This window comes from Mobula hypostoma, chromosome 7 (genome assembly GCF_963921235.1).
Source record: "Mobula hypostoma chromosome 7, sMobHyp1.1, whole genome shotgun sequence".
Classification (NCBI taxonomy): domain Eukaryota; kingdom Metazoa; phylum Chordata; class Chondrichthyes; order Myliobatiformes; family Myliobatidae; genus Mobula; species Mobula hypostoma.
The window spans coordinates 167,590,482-167,608,268 of record NC_086103.1 but is presented as its reverse complement, the minus strand read 5'-3'; the positions used below and the strand labels follow the sequence as shown (position 1 = coordinate 167,608,268).

Below are 17,787 nucleotides of genomic sequence, written 5' to 3'. Positions count from 1 at the left end.
ATGAGACGAGTTATTTTAAGTATAAATACAAGGATGTGTGATAGGCGGCACATGGGAAAGGATAGAGCAAGGAAGAAAAAACAGTGCAGGGCAAAATGGGATAGGAAAGGGGCAAGTCAAATGAAACATAAAATATATCCAGCTCCATTGACTTAGTTAGAACACCTAATTTCAGTTTGTGCTCAGAACTTGATGACTTTCTTTCCTAACTTTCTGCATCAGGTCCACGACACTTAATGAGATAAAAACTTCTGGCGAGTTCCAATTCTGCTGAAGGCTCTTGGCCCGAAGCATCGACTGTTTATTCCTCGCCACTAATGCTGCCTGACCTGCTGAGTTCCTCCAGCATTCTGTGTATATTACATTGGCTGGTTCTAAAAGCTTAACCCTGGTGCACTGCTCCTGCAGACTCGCAGTACCACTTCTTAGTTTGATATAGTGGAATCATCTATGGTCTGATTACCCTGCTGATATTGACATTGCCAGGTTTTCCTTCTCAATGCTATCTCATGAGGCTACAACAAAAATGGAATCCTGTCTTCCTGCACACTTGTAGCAAATTTCTATAATCATGGGCACTACCCTCCCTAGCATCGAGGACATCTTCAAAACGCCTCAAGAAAGCATCCATCACGAAGGACCCTCACTGCCCAGGACATGCCCTCTTCTTATGACTAACATCAAAGAGCAGGCAGAGGAGCCTGAAAACAACATACTCTGTGTCTTAGGTACACTGTCTTCCCCTCTGTCATCAGATTTCTGAACGGTCCAGAGTTTACTTCATTATTTTACACTCTTTTTGAAATACTTACTTAATTTTATACATTCCCATTGGAATTTACAGTAAATTTTATGTATTGCACTGTACTATTGTTGCTATGCAAGAAGTTTCATGACATATTTGCCTCTACCAATACCCCTGGCACTCACCACACTCTGTGTGAAAGGACTTGCCTCCGGCATTCCTCCTATACTTTCCTCTGATCCTCTTAAAATTATGCCCCCTGCTGCTGGACGTTTCCATCCTGGGAGAAAGTATCTGGCTATCCACTCGTTTATTCTGTACACCTCTCCCAGGTCGTCTCTCGTCACGGACCCTACTGAGAATGTTCCTCAATGTTGTGGATGAACCTGGCTTGGGCTTCAAAAATCTGGTCTGCTGACTTACCATGCTTTGGGATATTCTGCCGTGGTGGATGCTGTTATATAATTCATCCCTCCTTGCTGATTCAGCTCAACCTGCTTGTTGTTTATTTTAACAACGCACACTGTATTAACTCGGTAATGCATGGTACGGATCGTGAACACACTCGTACTAAAAGATTCTGGTCATGTTGTTTGCTGAGCATTTCTGAATATCTAAGCACATTTGTCACAACATTGACATTGTTACATTTTCCTCATAATTATCTCCAAAGGCAGCAGCAGTCACCTGTAAATATTGTTGCTCTTTAATGACTAAAGAAGGCTCATTTTTCTAATGTTCTCATTAGCAACAATAAACCCTTTCCCATCGTAACTCATTTATTCACATTTCTTGTGGCTGGATGACAGTTTTCTTTACATTTGTATTTGCATCGTGTGTATTATTGTACTTATAATGAGATGCGCAAAACTGTAATAGTTTTTCCATTGAAGGAGGAGGGAAGAGGATCAGTATGCAGCCCGAGTGGTGGAGCTTTGGTAATTTCAAACAAATTATCGTGCTTTGCTCAACCAGCTGGAACCTAATTTCCATGTCGAGGGAAACTTGCGGCAGAATAGAGGATCAGATGAGAGGCCATTCCGCCACTTCGTTGCTGCTTGATCACTCATCAGGAATTTTTTTGATCAGTAGGTGAACAGTTTTACTGGGTGAGGCCTTATAAGGCATTGGTCAGACCACACTTGGAGTATTGTTGCAGTTTTGGAACTCTTATCTAAGAAAGTTTGCGCTGGCATTGGAGGGGATCCAGAGGAGGTTCACAAGGATCATCCCGGGAATGAAAGGGTTAACATATGAGGAGAGCTCCATGCCTCTGGGCCTGCATTTGCTGGAGTTTAGATGAAGGAAAGGGGATCTCATTTAAGCCTAGTGAATATTGAAAGACCTAGGTAGAGTGGTCATGGGGAGGATGTTTCTGTAATGGAGGAGTTCTAAGACCATCTGTGGAATTCATTGCCAGAGACGGCTGTGGAGGCAAAAGTCATTGGGTATATTTAAAGCGGAGGTTGATAGGTTCTTGATTAGTAAGGGTGTCAAGGGTTAGGGGGAGAAGGCAGGAGTGTGGGGTTGCAAGGGATAATAAATCAGCCACGATGAAATGATGAAGCAGACTCAATGGGAAGAATGGCTCCACTGTCTTATGGCCTGATGGTCGCTGTTGTTGTTGATTAACTGGACTCTGAAAACAGGCACTCGCTCCTCAGTTACACTTTATATACTTGTTCACAAGGAGAATATCGTAACCCCTGTCACCAAACTGTTCTAAAGTCTAAACAAATGGTCCTAAACTTTGTTGGATAATAAGGAAGGAGGTCAATAGAAATCCAATCCATCCTTCAACCCCAGTGATGTAATTTCCTTTAACTTCCTTTGGCTTCATTGGTAATTAGTACTGGTGATTGGTAATATTAACTGGCTTATTCTAGAACATATAATAAAATTGGGTGCCGTGGCAGTTTAGCAGTTAGCGCGATGCTGTTGCAGCTGAGGTTTGGGGTTCAATTCCCACTCTGTCTGTAAGGAGTTTGTAAGTTCTCCCTGTGATTGTAAAGGTTTCCTCCGGGTGCTCCGGTTTCTTCCCACAGTCTAGAGGTGTACCAGTTAGTAGATTAATTGTTCATTATAAATTGTCTTGCGATAAGGCTCGAGTTAAATTGGGGGATTGCTGGGTGGTGTGGTTCATTGGGCCTGAAGGGCCTGTTCTACACTTTACCTCTAAATAATATGCAACATGGAGCATTACAGCACAGTACAGGCCCTTCGGCCCACAATGTTGTGCTGACCTTTTAACTTAAAAGTTAGACTAGTTCAGTCTAACTCTTCCCTCCTACATAGCCCTGTATTTTCTCTCATCCATATACAATGGGGCGTCTATTATTGTCACTGAAGTCCAGTGCAGAGATCTTGCATTCCATCCAGACAAAGACACATTGACGTGGTACAAAAGGAAAGCAAAAATGAATGCGGAATAAAGTGTCGCAGTTACAGAGAAAGTGCAGTGCTCTTCACTCCTGTAGACCGGCTCACTCTGATTCACGGCCAAAAAATACTGAAACTAGTCTTTGAAGTACTTTGGGTCATCTGTAAGACCATCGAAGGAACAAACAAACATGTTTTATTAGTTCACAAACATGAGGAAATTTGCAGATGCTGGAATTTCAAGCAACACACATAAAAGTTGCCGGTGAACGCAGCAGGCCAGGCAGCATCTCTAGGAAGAGGTACTGTCGATGTTTCGGGCCAGGACCCTTCGTCAGGGCTAACTGAAAGAAGAGCTAGTAAGAGATTTGAAAGTGGGAGGGGGAGATCCGAAATGGTAGGAGAAGACAGGAGGGGGAAGGATGTCACTTTACCCGTGAGTTGGCTGGGGTGAAATACTGCATCCAGTGCTCCCGATGTGGCCTTCTATACATTGGCAAGACCCGACACAAACTGGGAGATCGTTTTGCTGAACACCTACGCTCTGTCCGCCAGAGAAAGCAGGATCTCCCAGTGGCCATATGTTTTAATTCCACGTCCCATTCCCACTCTGATATGTCTATCCACAGCCTCCTCTACTGTAAAGATGAAGCCACACTCAGGTTGGAGGAACAACACCTTATATTCCGTTTGGGTAGCCTCCAACCTGATGGCATGAACATTGACTTCTCTAACTTCCGCTAGGTCCCACCTCCCCCTCGTACCCCATCCATTATTTATTTATATACACACATTCTTTTCTCTCTCTCCTTTTTCTCCCTCTGTCCCCTTCACTATACCCCTTGCCCATCCTCTGGGTTTTCTCCCCCCTCCCCCTTTACTTTCTCCCCGGCCCTTCTGTCCCATGATCCTCTCATATCCCCTTTGCCAATCACCTGTCCAGCTCTTGGCTCCATTCCTCCCCCTCCTGTCTTCTTCTATCGTTTCAGATCTCCCCCTCCCCCTCCCACTTTCAAACCTCTTACTAGCTCTTCCTTCAGTTAGTCCTGATGAAGGGTCTTGGCCCGAAACATCGACTGTACCTCTTCCTAGAGATGCTGCCTGACCTGCTGCGTTCAACAGCAACTTTTATGTGTGTTGTTTTATTAGTTGCTTGTTTAAGCAGAGGAGGATTCCATGTGTGGGGGGAGGGGTGGGAATCAAAAACTCAGATATAGTTGTGTGTTACTGTTAAAAATAAGGAGTCACCCAAATTAAGACTGAGGTAAGCTGAAATTCTTTTCCTCTCTGAGGGAGCTGTGAGACTTTGGAGCTTTAAGAGCCTGCAAGTGTCGCCACATATCCCGGCGCCTACGTAGCATGCCCACGTAGCATGCCCACATCGCCTGTCAGAACAACACAGAACACAAAGCTTTTTTTTCCCTTCAAAGTTTGGGGCAAGCAAAGTCTTTGAATATTTTGAAGGCAAGGTGTGAAAGTTTACTGTGTTAGAAAAGCATACAGAACTAAGGTTAATTAGATCAGTCACCATCTTACCAAATGGGAGAGCAGACTTGAGGGGCTGAGTGGCCTACTTCTGCTCCGAATTTGTATCTTATGTATCTTGCACTGGGCGACATTACACACTGGCCTGCTGCCTTTCAGAGAGGGTCATGGATTAGAAAATCAAGGAGGTGGGGATGAAACTGTTCATATCCACCCCTAAGGAATTAAGCCCCTAAGCCATCGATGCCTCTAGCAGCCTGTCAGAGGCAGTGGTGGACACAAATGTAATGTAACAGTGATGATTTTAGGTAAACATATGGATGTAGAAAATGGAGTGATATGCATCATGTACAAGCAGAAAAGGTTTAATTTAGTTTGGTATTGTGATAGGCACAGACAGGCCTGATTCTGTACTGTTCTTTGTTTTCAAATCACAATGGCCAGGAAACTCTCCTTACATTCAGCACTTCTCCATGTGAAATGGAAAATGTTCTTTGTTAGGGGATTTCTCAGGCAGGGCTTCCAGCAAAGATACATCAGAGGCGCAGGAGCAGTTAGGAGGAAAATCCTGACCAATGTGTGTTTGCTGCTCTGATCGAGCATTGACAGCAGAAGCAGTGGACCGCTCCTTCTAATCAGGGCCACTGCTGGAGCTAGTTCCCAGCTCAGAAAGCTCTACTTAATCCTTCTCTCTGCTCTTTCTGTACACCCGTGCTTGTTGTGCTATAAATAGTCTTGTAGATCAGCGAAAGCATTGAACATTCTTAATTACTGCTGTTTTTCTTGCTGGTTAGTACTAATGTTTTGCATTTAAGCGTAACTCTATTCAGGCAATGCTTAATTATTTGAATGTTCCATTTCAAGTTTCTCAATTTTTAATTTGAATGATTCTTACATGATGCCAGGAATGAATATCTACCCAATAAAAATTAAATCCAGGGCTACCTCTTTACATTGATAGAAAGCAACGTTAAATCAAAACAAAAACTGTGAGTGCTGGCAGTACTCATTGATTCAGATAGATAGAGAAGTGTAAATTCTTGTTTCAGAATTATGGATTAAATATAAGATTTAAATAACATTGTAGAATAGATTCAAAATTCAGGATTCAAATCTATTTAAAATGTGTACATTGAAACATACAGTGCAATGCATCCTTTTTGTGAACGACAAACACACCCAGGAGTGTGCTGGGGTGGCCCGCAGGTGTTGCCACACCCTGCAGCACCAACATAGCGAGCCCACAGTGCTGGGCAGGACAACGCAGGGACACAACAAGCAACAAAACAACAACAGCGAAACAATCCCCGTTCCTCCCCCCCACCCACCCCCAGGACAGGCTGGCCTCAGCCTCCAGTAGATCCGGACTCGCAGACATTGGTCCTTTGACTCCCTCAGCGGACTTGCAGAGATTTGCAGACTTAGGGCTCCGGCCATCGTTACGTTATTAATGTGATAGAGCAAACTACAACTATCATTTAATGGTCCATCAGCAGCATGGCGAAGGTGATGCCTTGAGGAAGAACTGTAAATGAGAAAATAATAGCACAAATGATACTTTGCCTGGAGTAATGCTTAATGCGCAATTAACTTTAAAAAAAATTATTGACATACAGCGCAGGCCCTTCAGGCCTTTTGAGTTACACTGCCCTGCAATCGTCTGATTTAATCCTAGACTAATCACCGGACACTTTACAATGACCAATTAACCTACCAACCGGTACGCCTCTGGACTGTGGGAGGAAACTGAAGCACCTGGAGGAAACCCACGTGGTCACAGGGAGAACCTACAAGGCAAGGGTGGGAGTTGAACCCAGATTGTTGGCCACTACGCCACTGTGCTGCCCAACTTGGCTGGGATTGTTTATAGAAAATGCCAGAAGTTTAAATAGTACAGAATTATATGCAAAGATATTTTTTTTATTGATTTGCAGCTCGGTGTGTAACAGGTAGTCTGTTGGAAAGCTACTGTTCCAAATGACCAAATAAGAGTGCGGAGTTCGATATGAATAGTAACCTAAATGACATCACAAATAACCAGTACCGTTGAAGGCGTCTATTTAGGAACTTGTAGTTCATTTATTATATTTTAATTGTTTAAACTTTATACTTTATTTTTGCCAAACAATTGGTACTAGAACGTACAATCATCACAGCGATATTTGATTCTGCGCTTCACACTCCCTGGATTACAAATATTAAATATTAAAAACATTAAAAAGAGTAAAAATTAGTAAATATTAAAAATTTAAGTTATAAATCATAAATAGAAAATTAAAAAATGGAAAGTAAGATAGTGCAAAAAAACCGAGGGGCAGGTCTGGATATTTGGAGGGTACGGCCCAGATCTGGGTCAGGATCCATTCAGCAGTCTTATCACAGTTGGAAAGAAGCTGTTCCCAAATCTGCCCGTACGAGTCTTCAAGCTCCTGAGCCTTCTCCCGGAGGGAAGAGGGACGAAAAGTGTGTTGGCTGGGTGGGTCGTGTCCTTGATTATCCTGGCAGCACTGCTCCGACTGCGTGCGGTGTAAAGTGAGTCCACGGACGGAAGATTGGTTTGTGTGATGTGCTGCGCCTTATTGCTAATTCAGCAATAAGGAATCTGAAGTGATCAAAAAAAGAGGTCCATGAAACAGAGCTTTGGAATGCCCTTCCCTTTAGGACAGTCTCAGTTCTCACCTGTTCAACCTTCCTTATACTCCTAAAACAGGGATGCTTTAGAACTGCAATCTGCAAGTTATAGCTGATTAAATGATGATGTATTGTCCATCTGTTTGTTGTGGTTTCAGATCGTTCACAGAACATTGGCCGCAATGTTGGGATCTCTGGCAGCCTTAGCTGCCCTCGCTGTGATCGGTGATGTAAGTGACCCTTTTCACCCGGCTATGTTCTATGCTGTGCCTTTCTGGAGATCTGTTTGGATGGTAAAGGTTTAACTGAAATTATGCTGCAACATTAATGTTAGGTAAATGCTGAACTATTTGCTTAATACTTCCCACTGCTACTTTAATGAGAATATTTAAAACATATGGATTGGCAAAGAGGAAAACAGCAAAGATGTTCCACAGGGTAATTTCAGTGTTGACATGTTTGTTACCTGCGATAGTTGTAATGCAATTACTCGTAGTTGATGAGCTGAATGCCAAAATGTTATTATCTTTCAAACAGCTATGTTATCCATCTATAAGCATAAGAAATTCTGCAGATGCTGGAGACTTGTGGAGGAGCTCAGGCAGCATCAATTGAGAGGTATAAACAGACAACGTTTTAGGCCAAGACCCTTCTTCATGATTGGAGAGGAAGGGGGAAGAAGCTAGAAGCCAGCTCCTTTCCCTTTCCACCACATTCTTATTCTGGCTTCTTCCCTCTTCTTTTCCAGGAAGGACGCAGAAGCCAGGATAAGAAGGTGGGAGGATGGGGAGGAGTACAAACTGGCAGGTGATTGATAAAAACAGGTGAGTGGGAAGCTGGGTGGGTACAGGAGGAAGGATAAAGTATAAAGCTGGGTGGCTCAAAATCTTAACTCTTTATTCCTGTCCATAGATGCTGCCTGACTTGCTGACTTCCTCTGGCGTTTTTGTGTGTTACCTATCTATGTACAGGTGTAAAAAATCACTCAATATGTTTGATATAAAAATGAAAATACCTGAGGAATTTGCATTGGATACCCTATAAGAAATTAGACTGATGTGCTGGAAAACCATATATCGAATCATAGAATTGTTGCAGCAGAGAAGGAGCTGCCTTATGCTTTTACATCTTTAACATTAAAATATGTAACCAATTCCATTTTGGACACCAGACGTGACCTTTCATTTGCCACACTCACACTCTGATCTTTACCACTATGTATTAAAGATCTTTTTTCATATCGATCCTGGATGCTTTACCAGTGACTTTAAACCTGTATCCTTTACTAACATGAACAAAGTCTGCTTACCCTATCCAATCCTATCATGAGCATGCACATCTCTAACGAATCTCCTTCCAACCTCCTCTTCTGTAGGGAGAACAACCCCATAATTTCTAATCTGTCCTCTTAGCTGAAGTCCCTCATCCTTGGAACCACTCCAGTGAATCTTTTCCACACCCTGTCTTGGGCCATCTCATCCTCCCAAAATTCAATTACCAAAACTGGACGTAATACATGTCATTACTCTCTTGACCCTCCTTGCTTTTATACTCTCTGTCTCCATTTTTGAGGCTTACGATCCCAATAATATAATTAATGAACTACTGTCTCAGCCTACCCTTCCACCTTTTAAAGTCATGCTGGTAAGTATGAACGCAAACACGAGGAAATCTACAGATGCTGGAATTTCCAGCAACACACATAGAAGTACGAGAAGATTTAAACTTCTTGGCCTGAAACATCGACTGTACCTCTTCCTATAGATGCTGCCTGGCCTGCTGCGTTCACTAGCAACTTTTATGTGTGTTGCTCGCAAGTATGAAGGTCTCTTCATTGTTCGTCTTTCATTTAGAGTTACACCATCAGTCTGTATCATTCTTTCTGCTAAATAAGTATCTCTTTACAGAATTGCAAGATCATTGGGGTGTTATGGTATGAAAGGAGGCCTTTCAGCCCATTGAATCCGTGCTGGCTCTCCGTGGAGCAATCTTGTCAGATCCATTCCCTTGCTCTATCCCAGTTTTCCTCAACTGCATCTCCAATTTCCTTCTTGGATTATCATCCACCTCTGCTTTGATTATCTTTGTAGGCAGCAAATTCTACATTATTATCCCACAATGCATTAAAATGTTTTCTCCTCAGATTTCAGCTTTAGCTCTATCCTAAAGCCTTAAGTATGTATCCTTTAGTCATTAACAGTCATCTCATAGAAACAGCTTCTCTTTCTCTGCTGTCTAAGCCTGTTGTTATCTTGTATGCTTCTAAGGAATTTCTCTCTCTCTCTCTCTCTCTCTCAACCAACCTCCTTTATTCCAAGGAGAATGATCTCTGCCTCTACAGTCTGCCTTTGCATTTACAATCCCCCATCCCTGGAACCATTTTGATTACCCTCTTCTGCACCTGTCAGAGATCCTCACATCCTTAATGTATGCTGACCAGAAATAAATGTACTAATTTAGTTGAGGCATAACAGAGGATAGTTTCTCTGCCTTAAATTTTACTTATCAAGAGTTTGCCTGTTTCACCAGCCTACCTGGATTCTTCTGGAATCTATTATCATACCTTTCTTTGGTTATTACACTTCTAAACCTTATGTTCTTGTAGATCTTAATGTTTTAGAGTAACACTAGGGTTGCTAACTTTCTCACTCCCAAATAAGGGACAAAAGTAGCTGTCAAATACGGGACAATTGTGTTTACCCCGAGAAAGACTACCATGACCATGAAGCCTTGCGCGGGCACCTGTTCGCGCATGTGTGACGTGTGCATACATGACGTGCGCATACATGTACATACCGATTTTTTTTTTTTCTACAAATCAGTTTTGGCTTAATCTTCCCGATTCTGATACATTGTACATACATTATTTCTACTTTATATAGGCCGTGTATTTATCATATCATTCCTGCTTTTACTATATGTTGGTGTTATTTTAGGTTTTATGTGTTATTGGTATGATTTGATAGGTTATTTTTTGGGTCTGGGAACACTCAAAAATTTTTCCCATATAAATTAATGGTAATTGCTTCTGCGCTTTATGCCACTTTGGCTTACGAATGGTTTCATAGGAACGCTCTACCTTAGTGGGGGAAATATGGGACAAGGGCGGTCCCGTATGGGACAAACCAATTTAGCCCAATATACGGGATGTCCCGGCCAATACGAGACAGTTGGCAACCCTAAGTAACACACACAAAATGCTGGGAGAGCTTCAAAGGTTAGGCAGCATCTATGGAGAGGAATGAAGAGTTGATGTTTCAGGCTGAAACCCTTCATTAGGATGTGACAATTATCCGTCGTCTCCTGCCCCCTTCCTGTCCAGTCTGGATGAACGGCCTCGGCCTGAGAAGTCAACTGTTTATTCCTCTCCATAACGGCTGCATGACCTATTGAGTTCCTCCTGTATTTTTTGTGCATTACTCTGGATTCCCAGCATTTCCAGAATCTCTTATGTCTCAATATTTAACCCTGTTTTGAATCATCAATAATAAATTGATATATTATACCTAAATGTAGAGAGAGGGCATTCATTTAAGGTGAGAGGGGACAATTTTAAAGGAGATGTGAAGGGCAAGGTTTTTACACAGAAAGCAGCGAGTGCCCGGGATGTGCTGCCTGGAGGGGTGGGAGAGGCAGCTACATTAGAGACTTGTTAGACATTTAGATAGGCACATGATTGTAGGTAATTGGAAGGATATGGATATTGCGTAGGCAGAGCAGATTAGTTAGATTGCCCATTTGATTACTAATTTAATTGGGTCAGCACAACTGAAGGGCCTGTTCGTGTGCAGTACTGTTCTATGTTCAATGTTCTAGGTATTAAAGGGTGCAGCAGTTTTGAAAGTAGATAAATAAGTAGGAGCAGATGAAGCAGACCTAAGCAAAACAATCAATGAATTTGTGATGGCTCTAAATGTCATTTTATGATCCTCTCTGCCTGTTAGAGAGTTGGCAGAGTAGACAATTGTACTGTTAATTTGAATTGAATTGACTTTATTTCTCACATCCTTCACGTACATGAGGAGTAAAAATCTTTACGTTACTTCTCCGTCTAAATGTGCAATCATAGTAATTTATAATAAATAGAACAGTCAATGTAACATAGAATACACTCAAATCAGCGTGAGTTAATCAGTCTGATGGCCTGGTGGAAGAAAAAAGCAAGAAAAGATACATCAATTAACCACTACCTTCCAAAGGTCTTTATGTCATGTGAATTTGATTGGGTTTTTTGAAGAGGTGATCAAAAAAGTTGATGATGTCTGGGCAGTAGATGTTGTTCCTATGCTCTTCAGTAAGACTTTTGATAAAGTTTTACACAGTAGGCTGTTGTGGAAAGCTGGATCACGTGGAATCCAGGGAGAGCTGGCTAATTGGATACACACAACTTTCTTAATGGTGGAAAGCAGAGGTTGATGGTAGGAGGTTGTTTCTTGAACTGGAGAATTGTGAATAATGTTGTGCCTCGGGGATTGGCACTGAGCCCATTGTTGTTTGTTGTCCATATCAATGACTTGGATAAGAATGTATGGCATGGTTAGTAAATTTGCAAATTTTACTAAAATAGGTGGTTTAGTGGACAAGGGATCTTGATTAGCTGGGTAAGTGGGCTGAGGAATGGCAAATGAAGTTTAATTCAGATAAGTGTGAGGTATGGCACTTTGGAAAGTCAAATCTAGGTAGGACTAACACAGTGAAAGGCAAGGCCTGAGAGGATTTTGCAGAACAGAGGGACCTTGGACAAGTACATGGTTCTCTGCAAGGAGAGTCACTGGTAAATAGAGGGTGGTGAAGAAAACCTTTGGTATGTTGGTCTTCATAAGTCAAGGCATTGAGTGTAAATTTGGGAGGTCGTGGTGGGGTCGTTCAGGATGCTGCTGAGGCTGCACTTGTGCTCAGTTTTGCCTCCCCTGCCTCATTAAACTGTAAAGTGTGTTGAAAGATTTACAGGGACGATGCCAGGACTTGAGGGACTAATTTATAGGGAGAGGTGGCACAAGCTAGAGCTTTATTCTTTAGAGCACAGGAGACTGAGAGGTGATCTGTTAAAGGTGTATAAAATCACGAACGGCATAAATAGGGGTGAATATACCCAGTCTTACTTTCAGAATGAGGTACCCCTAGAGGGCCTACCTCTAAACCTTACCTTAAGGTTTCAGGTAAGAGGGGGAAAGATTGAGAAGAACATTGGGGATGGGCAACTTTTTTCATGCAAGGGTGGAATCTCTGTGGAATCAGCTGTCAGAGGAAGTGGTTAGAGCAGGCGGAAGGTTATGGGCCAAATGCTGGCAAATGGGACTTGGTCAGCATGGGCCAGTTGGGCCGAAGGGTCTGTTTTCCTGCTGAATGACCCTAAGAGTCTATAATGAGAAATGGGCAACAAATGCTGGTGTGTCCAGATCCTGACTAATGAATAATACAAGGTTGCATATAAAACTAATTGGGCCACAAATTGACTGTTATACAGCATGATCATCATGTTATAGAAGAAATGAGAGGCTGCACTGGGGATTTACAAACCTGTTGCCAAGGCTGGAAAATTGCAGCTATGAGCAAATATTGAGCAGACAAGGATTTATTTCTTTGAAACAGAGAAGGCCAAGTGGAGAGTTAAGATATATAAAATGATTACTATGGTAGTGAATAGTACAGACCTTTTGTCTTAAAACTGCATCAAAAACTCAACTGATTCCACAACTAATGGATTCATTTTTAAGGACTCTACAACTCATGTTTTCAGTACTATTTATTTATTTAGCAATAATAATAATAATAATAATTATTATTAGATCATAAGACTATAAGACATAGGAGCCGAATTAGACCATTCACCCCATCAGGTCTGCTCCACCATTTCATCTTGGCTGATCCCGGATCCCACTCAACCCCATACGCCTGCCTTCTCGCCATATCCTTTGAGGCCCTGACAGGTCAGGAAACGAGCAATTCCACCTAAAATGTACACATGGACTTGGCCTCCACTGCAGTCTGTGGCAGACCATTCCACAGATTTACTACTCTCTGGCTAAAAAAAAAAATTCCTCCTTGCCTCTGTTCTAAAGGGTTGCCCTTCAGTTTTGATGCTGTTCCCTCTAGTTCTGGATACCCCTACCACAGGAAACATCCTCTCCACATCCTTCCTATTTAGGTAGGTTTTAATGAGATCGCCCCCGCATTCCTCTAAATTCCAGTCAGTACAGGACAAAAGCTGCCAAATGCTCCTCACATTCATTCCCAGATTCATTATTTTTTTGTATTTGCACAGATTATCTTATTTTGCACATTGACTGGGTTTGCCAGTCTTCCTTTGTTGGTAGTTTTTCATTGATTCTGTTGTACTTATTTATTCTACTATGCATACCTGCAAGAAAATGAGTCTCAAAGTTCAAAGTAAATTTATTTTCAAATTACGTACCGGTCACCAGAAACCCCCCTGAGCTTCATTTTCTTGTAAGGTAGTCAAGATTTCAATGTAGTCTATAGTGACAGATATGTACTTTAATAGTATTTACTTTGAACCTTGGAAAACTCGGCAGCATTGATTTAAAATAATTGTTTGAAAGATCAGAGGAAAGATGAGGAAAAGTAGGGTGTTGAGGATCTGGAACTCACTGAGTGAAAGTTTGCAGGATGTGAAAATCCTTAAAAAGAACTTGGGAGAATCCTCATAGAGCTGTGAGCCATAGGGTTGTTGTGACTGAGAGACAGATTTATTTCCAGAAGAGCAATCGAGATCACTTAAAAGGAGAATAGGTGAATAATGAAGTGAACACACATGAAAGAGCAAAGGCCAGGAATTAATTAGGTTTTGCTGATCGGTAAATTGAAGGAGGGAGGGTGACTTCCAGCTATGCACTGCTGTTTTGTGCTTACTTATGGAAGACAATGAGAGCGTAGTCTGGAACTTCACTTGTATTTTAAAGTAGTTCTGTCAAAATATCTCAGTACTTGCTTTTTAATTCTAACACTGGTAAAACATTCTATGAATAATTTAATCTGCATGCATTAGTTGGGATTAGTAAATTAAAACTTTGTTTCCGGCCCTTTGTAATGGAAATATCTAACATTGACTTTCATTTGAAAAGAATAGGAATGCAGAGAAAAGTGGAGCATGTAGAATGTGGGAAAAAAAATGCTAAACGGCTCCACAAGTTGAAGCATTAATTTTGTTCTTTTATTACAGAGGCCAAGTATGGCCACGGTTGTGGAGTGGATCGACTATGAAACGCTGACATTATTGTTTGGAATGGTAATTAAAATTCCTTACTGCAATTGTTTTAATCACACTTATGCATATTCTATCCGTGTATCTCTTTCAAGGAGTGCAATTGTAGAGCAGAATTTAATTTTTAACCTCAATCTCACCATCTGTCAGTTTTGTTAAATGCCTCAGCAGCTGTGTGAAAACGTTCTGGCAAAACTAGATTTTGCTTTGGCTGAGTGAGCCATGAATTTAAATGTTCAGGTGTCTCACTCTTTGCGCACGCATTGCGGGTTCTGAGGTGTTATCAGTGCATATGCTTGGCACATGGGAACGTGCTTCATCTGAAGCAGAGAGAGAGAATGTTTGAAGTCGGTCATATGCCCATTGCGACAACTTTTTGAGAACTGCAGGTGAAGAATTTTCTCAGGAGCTTTGCTCTCCTTATGGTTTAGATTTCCTGAGAACGATGTCAGAATCTGGTTTGATAGTACCGGCATATGTCGTGAAATTTATTGTCTCTGTGGCAGCAGTACAATGTAATACGTAATAATAGAAAAAACCCTGCAAATTACAGTAAGTATTTATATATTAAACAGTGAAATCAAATAAGTTATGTAAAAACAGAAATAAAAAAGTCGTGAGCCTTGTTGAGGCACCGCTCCCTGAAGATGTCCTGGATACTATGGAGGCTAGTGTCCATGATGGAGCTGACTAAGTTTACAACTCTCTGCAGCTTATTTCGATCCTGTGCAGTAGCCCCACTCTCTCACCACTACCCCCCCCCACCCCCCCCCTATCAGACAGTACGGCAGCTGGTTAGAATATTCTCCTTGGTACTCTCTGTAGAAATTTGCAAGTGTTTTTGGTGACTTACCAAATCTCCTCAAACTCCTAATGTAGGCCTAACGTCAATTATGACCATGGAAGAAAAGTTGTAACAGAGTTTAAGCTTCTCATTCAGCTGCTTCTTTGTTGTTAGGGAGAAGCTTGTGTTGTATTAAAGGCCGTCATAATTGTCCCAGTGATTATACAAAATTATGAGGGGTATAGAAAGGGGTATAGCAGTTTTCCCACTGAGGTTGGGTGAGATTAGAACTAGAGATCATGAGGTAAAGCGAAAGGTGAAATGTTTAAGGGGAACATGAGGGGGAAACTCTTCACTCGGAATGTGGAACAAGCTGCCAGGATGTGGGTTCACTTTCAGCATTTCAGAGAAATTCTGAATCTTTGAATCTTGAAATGTGGATAGGTACATGGATGGGAGGGGTATGGAGTGCGATGGTGCGGGTCAATGGGACTAGGCAGAGTAATATTTCAGCATGGACTAGATGGGCCAAATGGCCTGCTCTGTGCTTTAGTTTTCAACGGCATGTGCTATAAGGAGAGGTTGGACAAATATAGATTGTTTTCTCTGGAGCAGTAGAGACTGAGGAGAAACTTGATGGAAGTTTATTAGTTCATGAGAAGCATAGATAGACAGCTGGTATCTTTCTCCCAGTGTCAAAATGTCCAATAATAATGAACATTCCGTAAATTAGGAAATTGGTTTATTATTATTACAGGTGCTGAGGTATAATGAAAATCGTTGTTTTGCATGTCATCCCCACAGAGAATTTCATTGAGGTGGCACAAGGCATACGTAATAACGGAATGTAGAATATAGTGTTACAGTAACAGGGAAATTACAGTGTAGGTAGACAATAAGTTGCAAGGCTATGATGAGATATGTTATGATGTCAAGAGTCCAGCTTCTTATACAACACATCGGTTCAATTGTTTTATAGGTTCTCATGATCCTGGTGGTATATGCTTTCAAGCTTTTGTAAATTCTGGCTGAAGGGAGGTGAGAGAAGAGAGAATGCCCAGGGTAGCCTGAATTACTGAGGAAGTGAGAAGAGTAGATGGAATCTATGGAGGGGAAGATGGTTTATATGATGTTTTGGCTTCTCCTTGGCTTGCCACCTTATTGTGATGGAGAAGCTTGTGTGTATTAAAGATCTTCAGAAAATTTCCAGCAATTGCAGTAGACTTATGGGTAAGGTGCCTGATAAAGTGGAGGTCGATGAATGAAATGCTTTTCTGAATACTACAGGAAGAATCTTGAGGCTTTGGACTACTTACAGATGGCACTCAATAGGATCTTGTCTGTATTGGACAACATTAGCTATAAGAAGATGTTGGACAAACTTAGATTGTTTTCTATGGTGTGTAGGAGGGTGAGGATGATGTGATAGAAGTATTTAAAATGATGAGAGGCATAGATAGTCAGAGTCGTCCTCCCAAGGGTGTGAAATGTCAACTGAGATATTGCACTTAACTATATAAGGACATATTAGGGCAGACTTAATCATTGACTTGAGTTTTGAGGATTGGTTTAAAGAAAGAAAAAAATGACAGTAAGAAAGTTCAGAGCAGGGATTCAGAGCTGAAGGTGCAGTGGAGTTTTGAGTTTTTGAATGACCTGATTCATATCAGGAGAGCAGAATGAGGGTGCCCTATCAAGTCTGTGTTGAATTTGTCAGATGTTCAGCTAATGAAAAGATTTGATGAGGATTCCAGTAGTAAATGAGCTAAGGTATGGATGAAACTGCACGATGTTAAAGAGACTGATAGACTGAGATCTCCTGCTGTCCATCGCTTAAGCTGCAAATTGAAGTCTGGTGCACAGGTTATAGTTTGTTCTCTATAGATACCTACCAGTAAGAAAATAACTGGAACCTAATACTTTTCTTCATCCCTGTGGAGCAAGATTGATTAGTGGCTACATCGTGTTGTGAAATCCCAACAGAAAGGAAATTACATTTAGCTTCTATCTCTCACTGAAAAGGCCCCAATTAATAGTTAAATATTAAATATATTCAAAAGAAGTCCAAAATCAATTACCCAGCCTGTTTTCAAAACTGTAAAGAGCTGTCATATTAATGAGTCATTTGTTGTTTTAAACAAGATTAGCATAATTGGAACAATACATGAAATGCAAGCATTAATCATGCTGTCATTCAAGGCCATTCTTGTGCAAATGCAACCCTAACTTTATTAATCCTTCAGGAATGTTTATAATAATTATTTTCTCGTAATATTTTCAGAGTGGAGCTCATTTTCTGTAAGGATGTTGTAATCTGAAGAGTAAAATGCATTACAGTGAACTCTAGATACCCACCTATTAGAAATTCTATTTTCTGTTTGGAACATTAGGAACCCAATTAGATCATTCAGGTCCTTGAGCATGCTGTGCCATTCAATTTAATCACCTTTAACTATTTCTTAATTCTATCAGCCCAACTGTTTTCCCATTCTGGAATAAAAATCCATCAGTTTCAATTTTAAGATGTTCCAATGAGCT

The 17,787-nt window shown here is 41.3% G+C and overlaps 1 protein-coding gene across 1 annotated transcript in view; it reads left to right on the top strand.

Annotated features, from left to right (window-relative positions):
• The window catches only part of oca2 (oculocutaneous albinism II), a 498,511-nt gene that overhangs the window by 158,784 nt on the left and 321,940 nt on the right, over positions 1 to 17,787 (top strand). The window contains exons 9-10 of the mRNA XM_063052933.1: positions 7,399 to 7,470; positions 14,424 to 14,489. Of these exons, the coding sequence (XP_062909003.1) occupies positions 7,399 to 7,470; positions 14,424 to 14,489 (138 nt within the window). The remainder of the gene's footprint in view (positions 1 to 7,398; positions 7,471 to 14,423; positions 14,490 to 17,787) is intronic.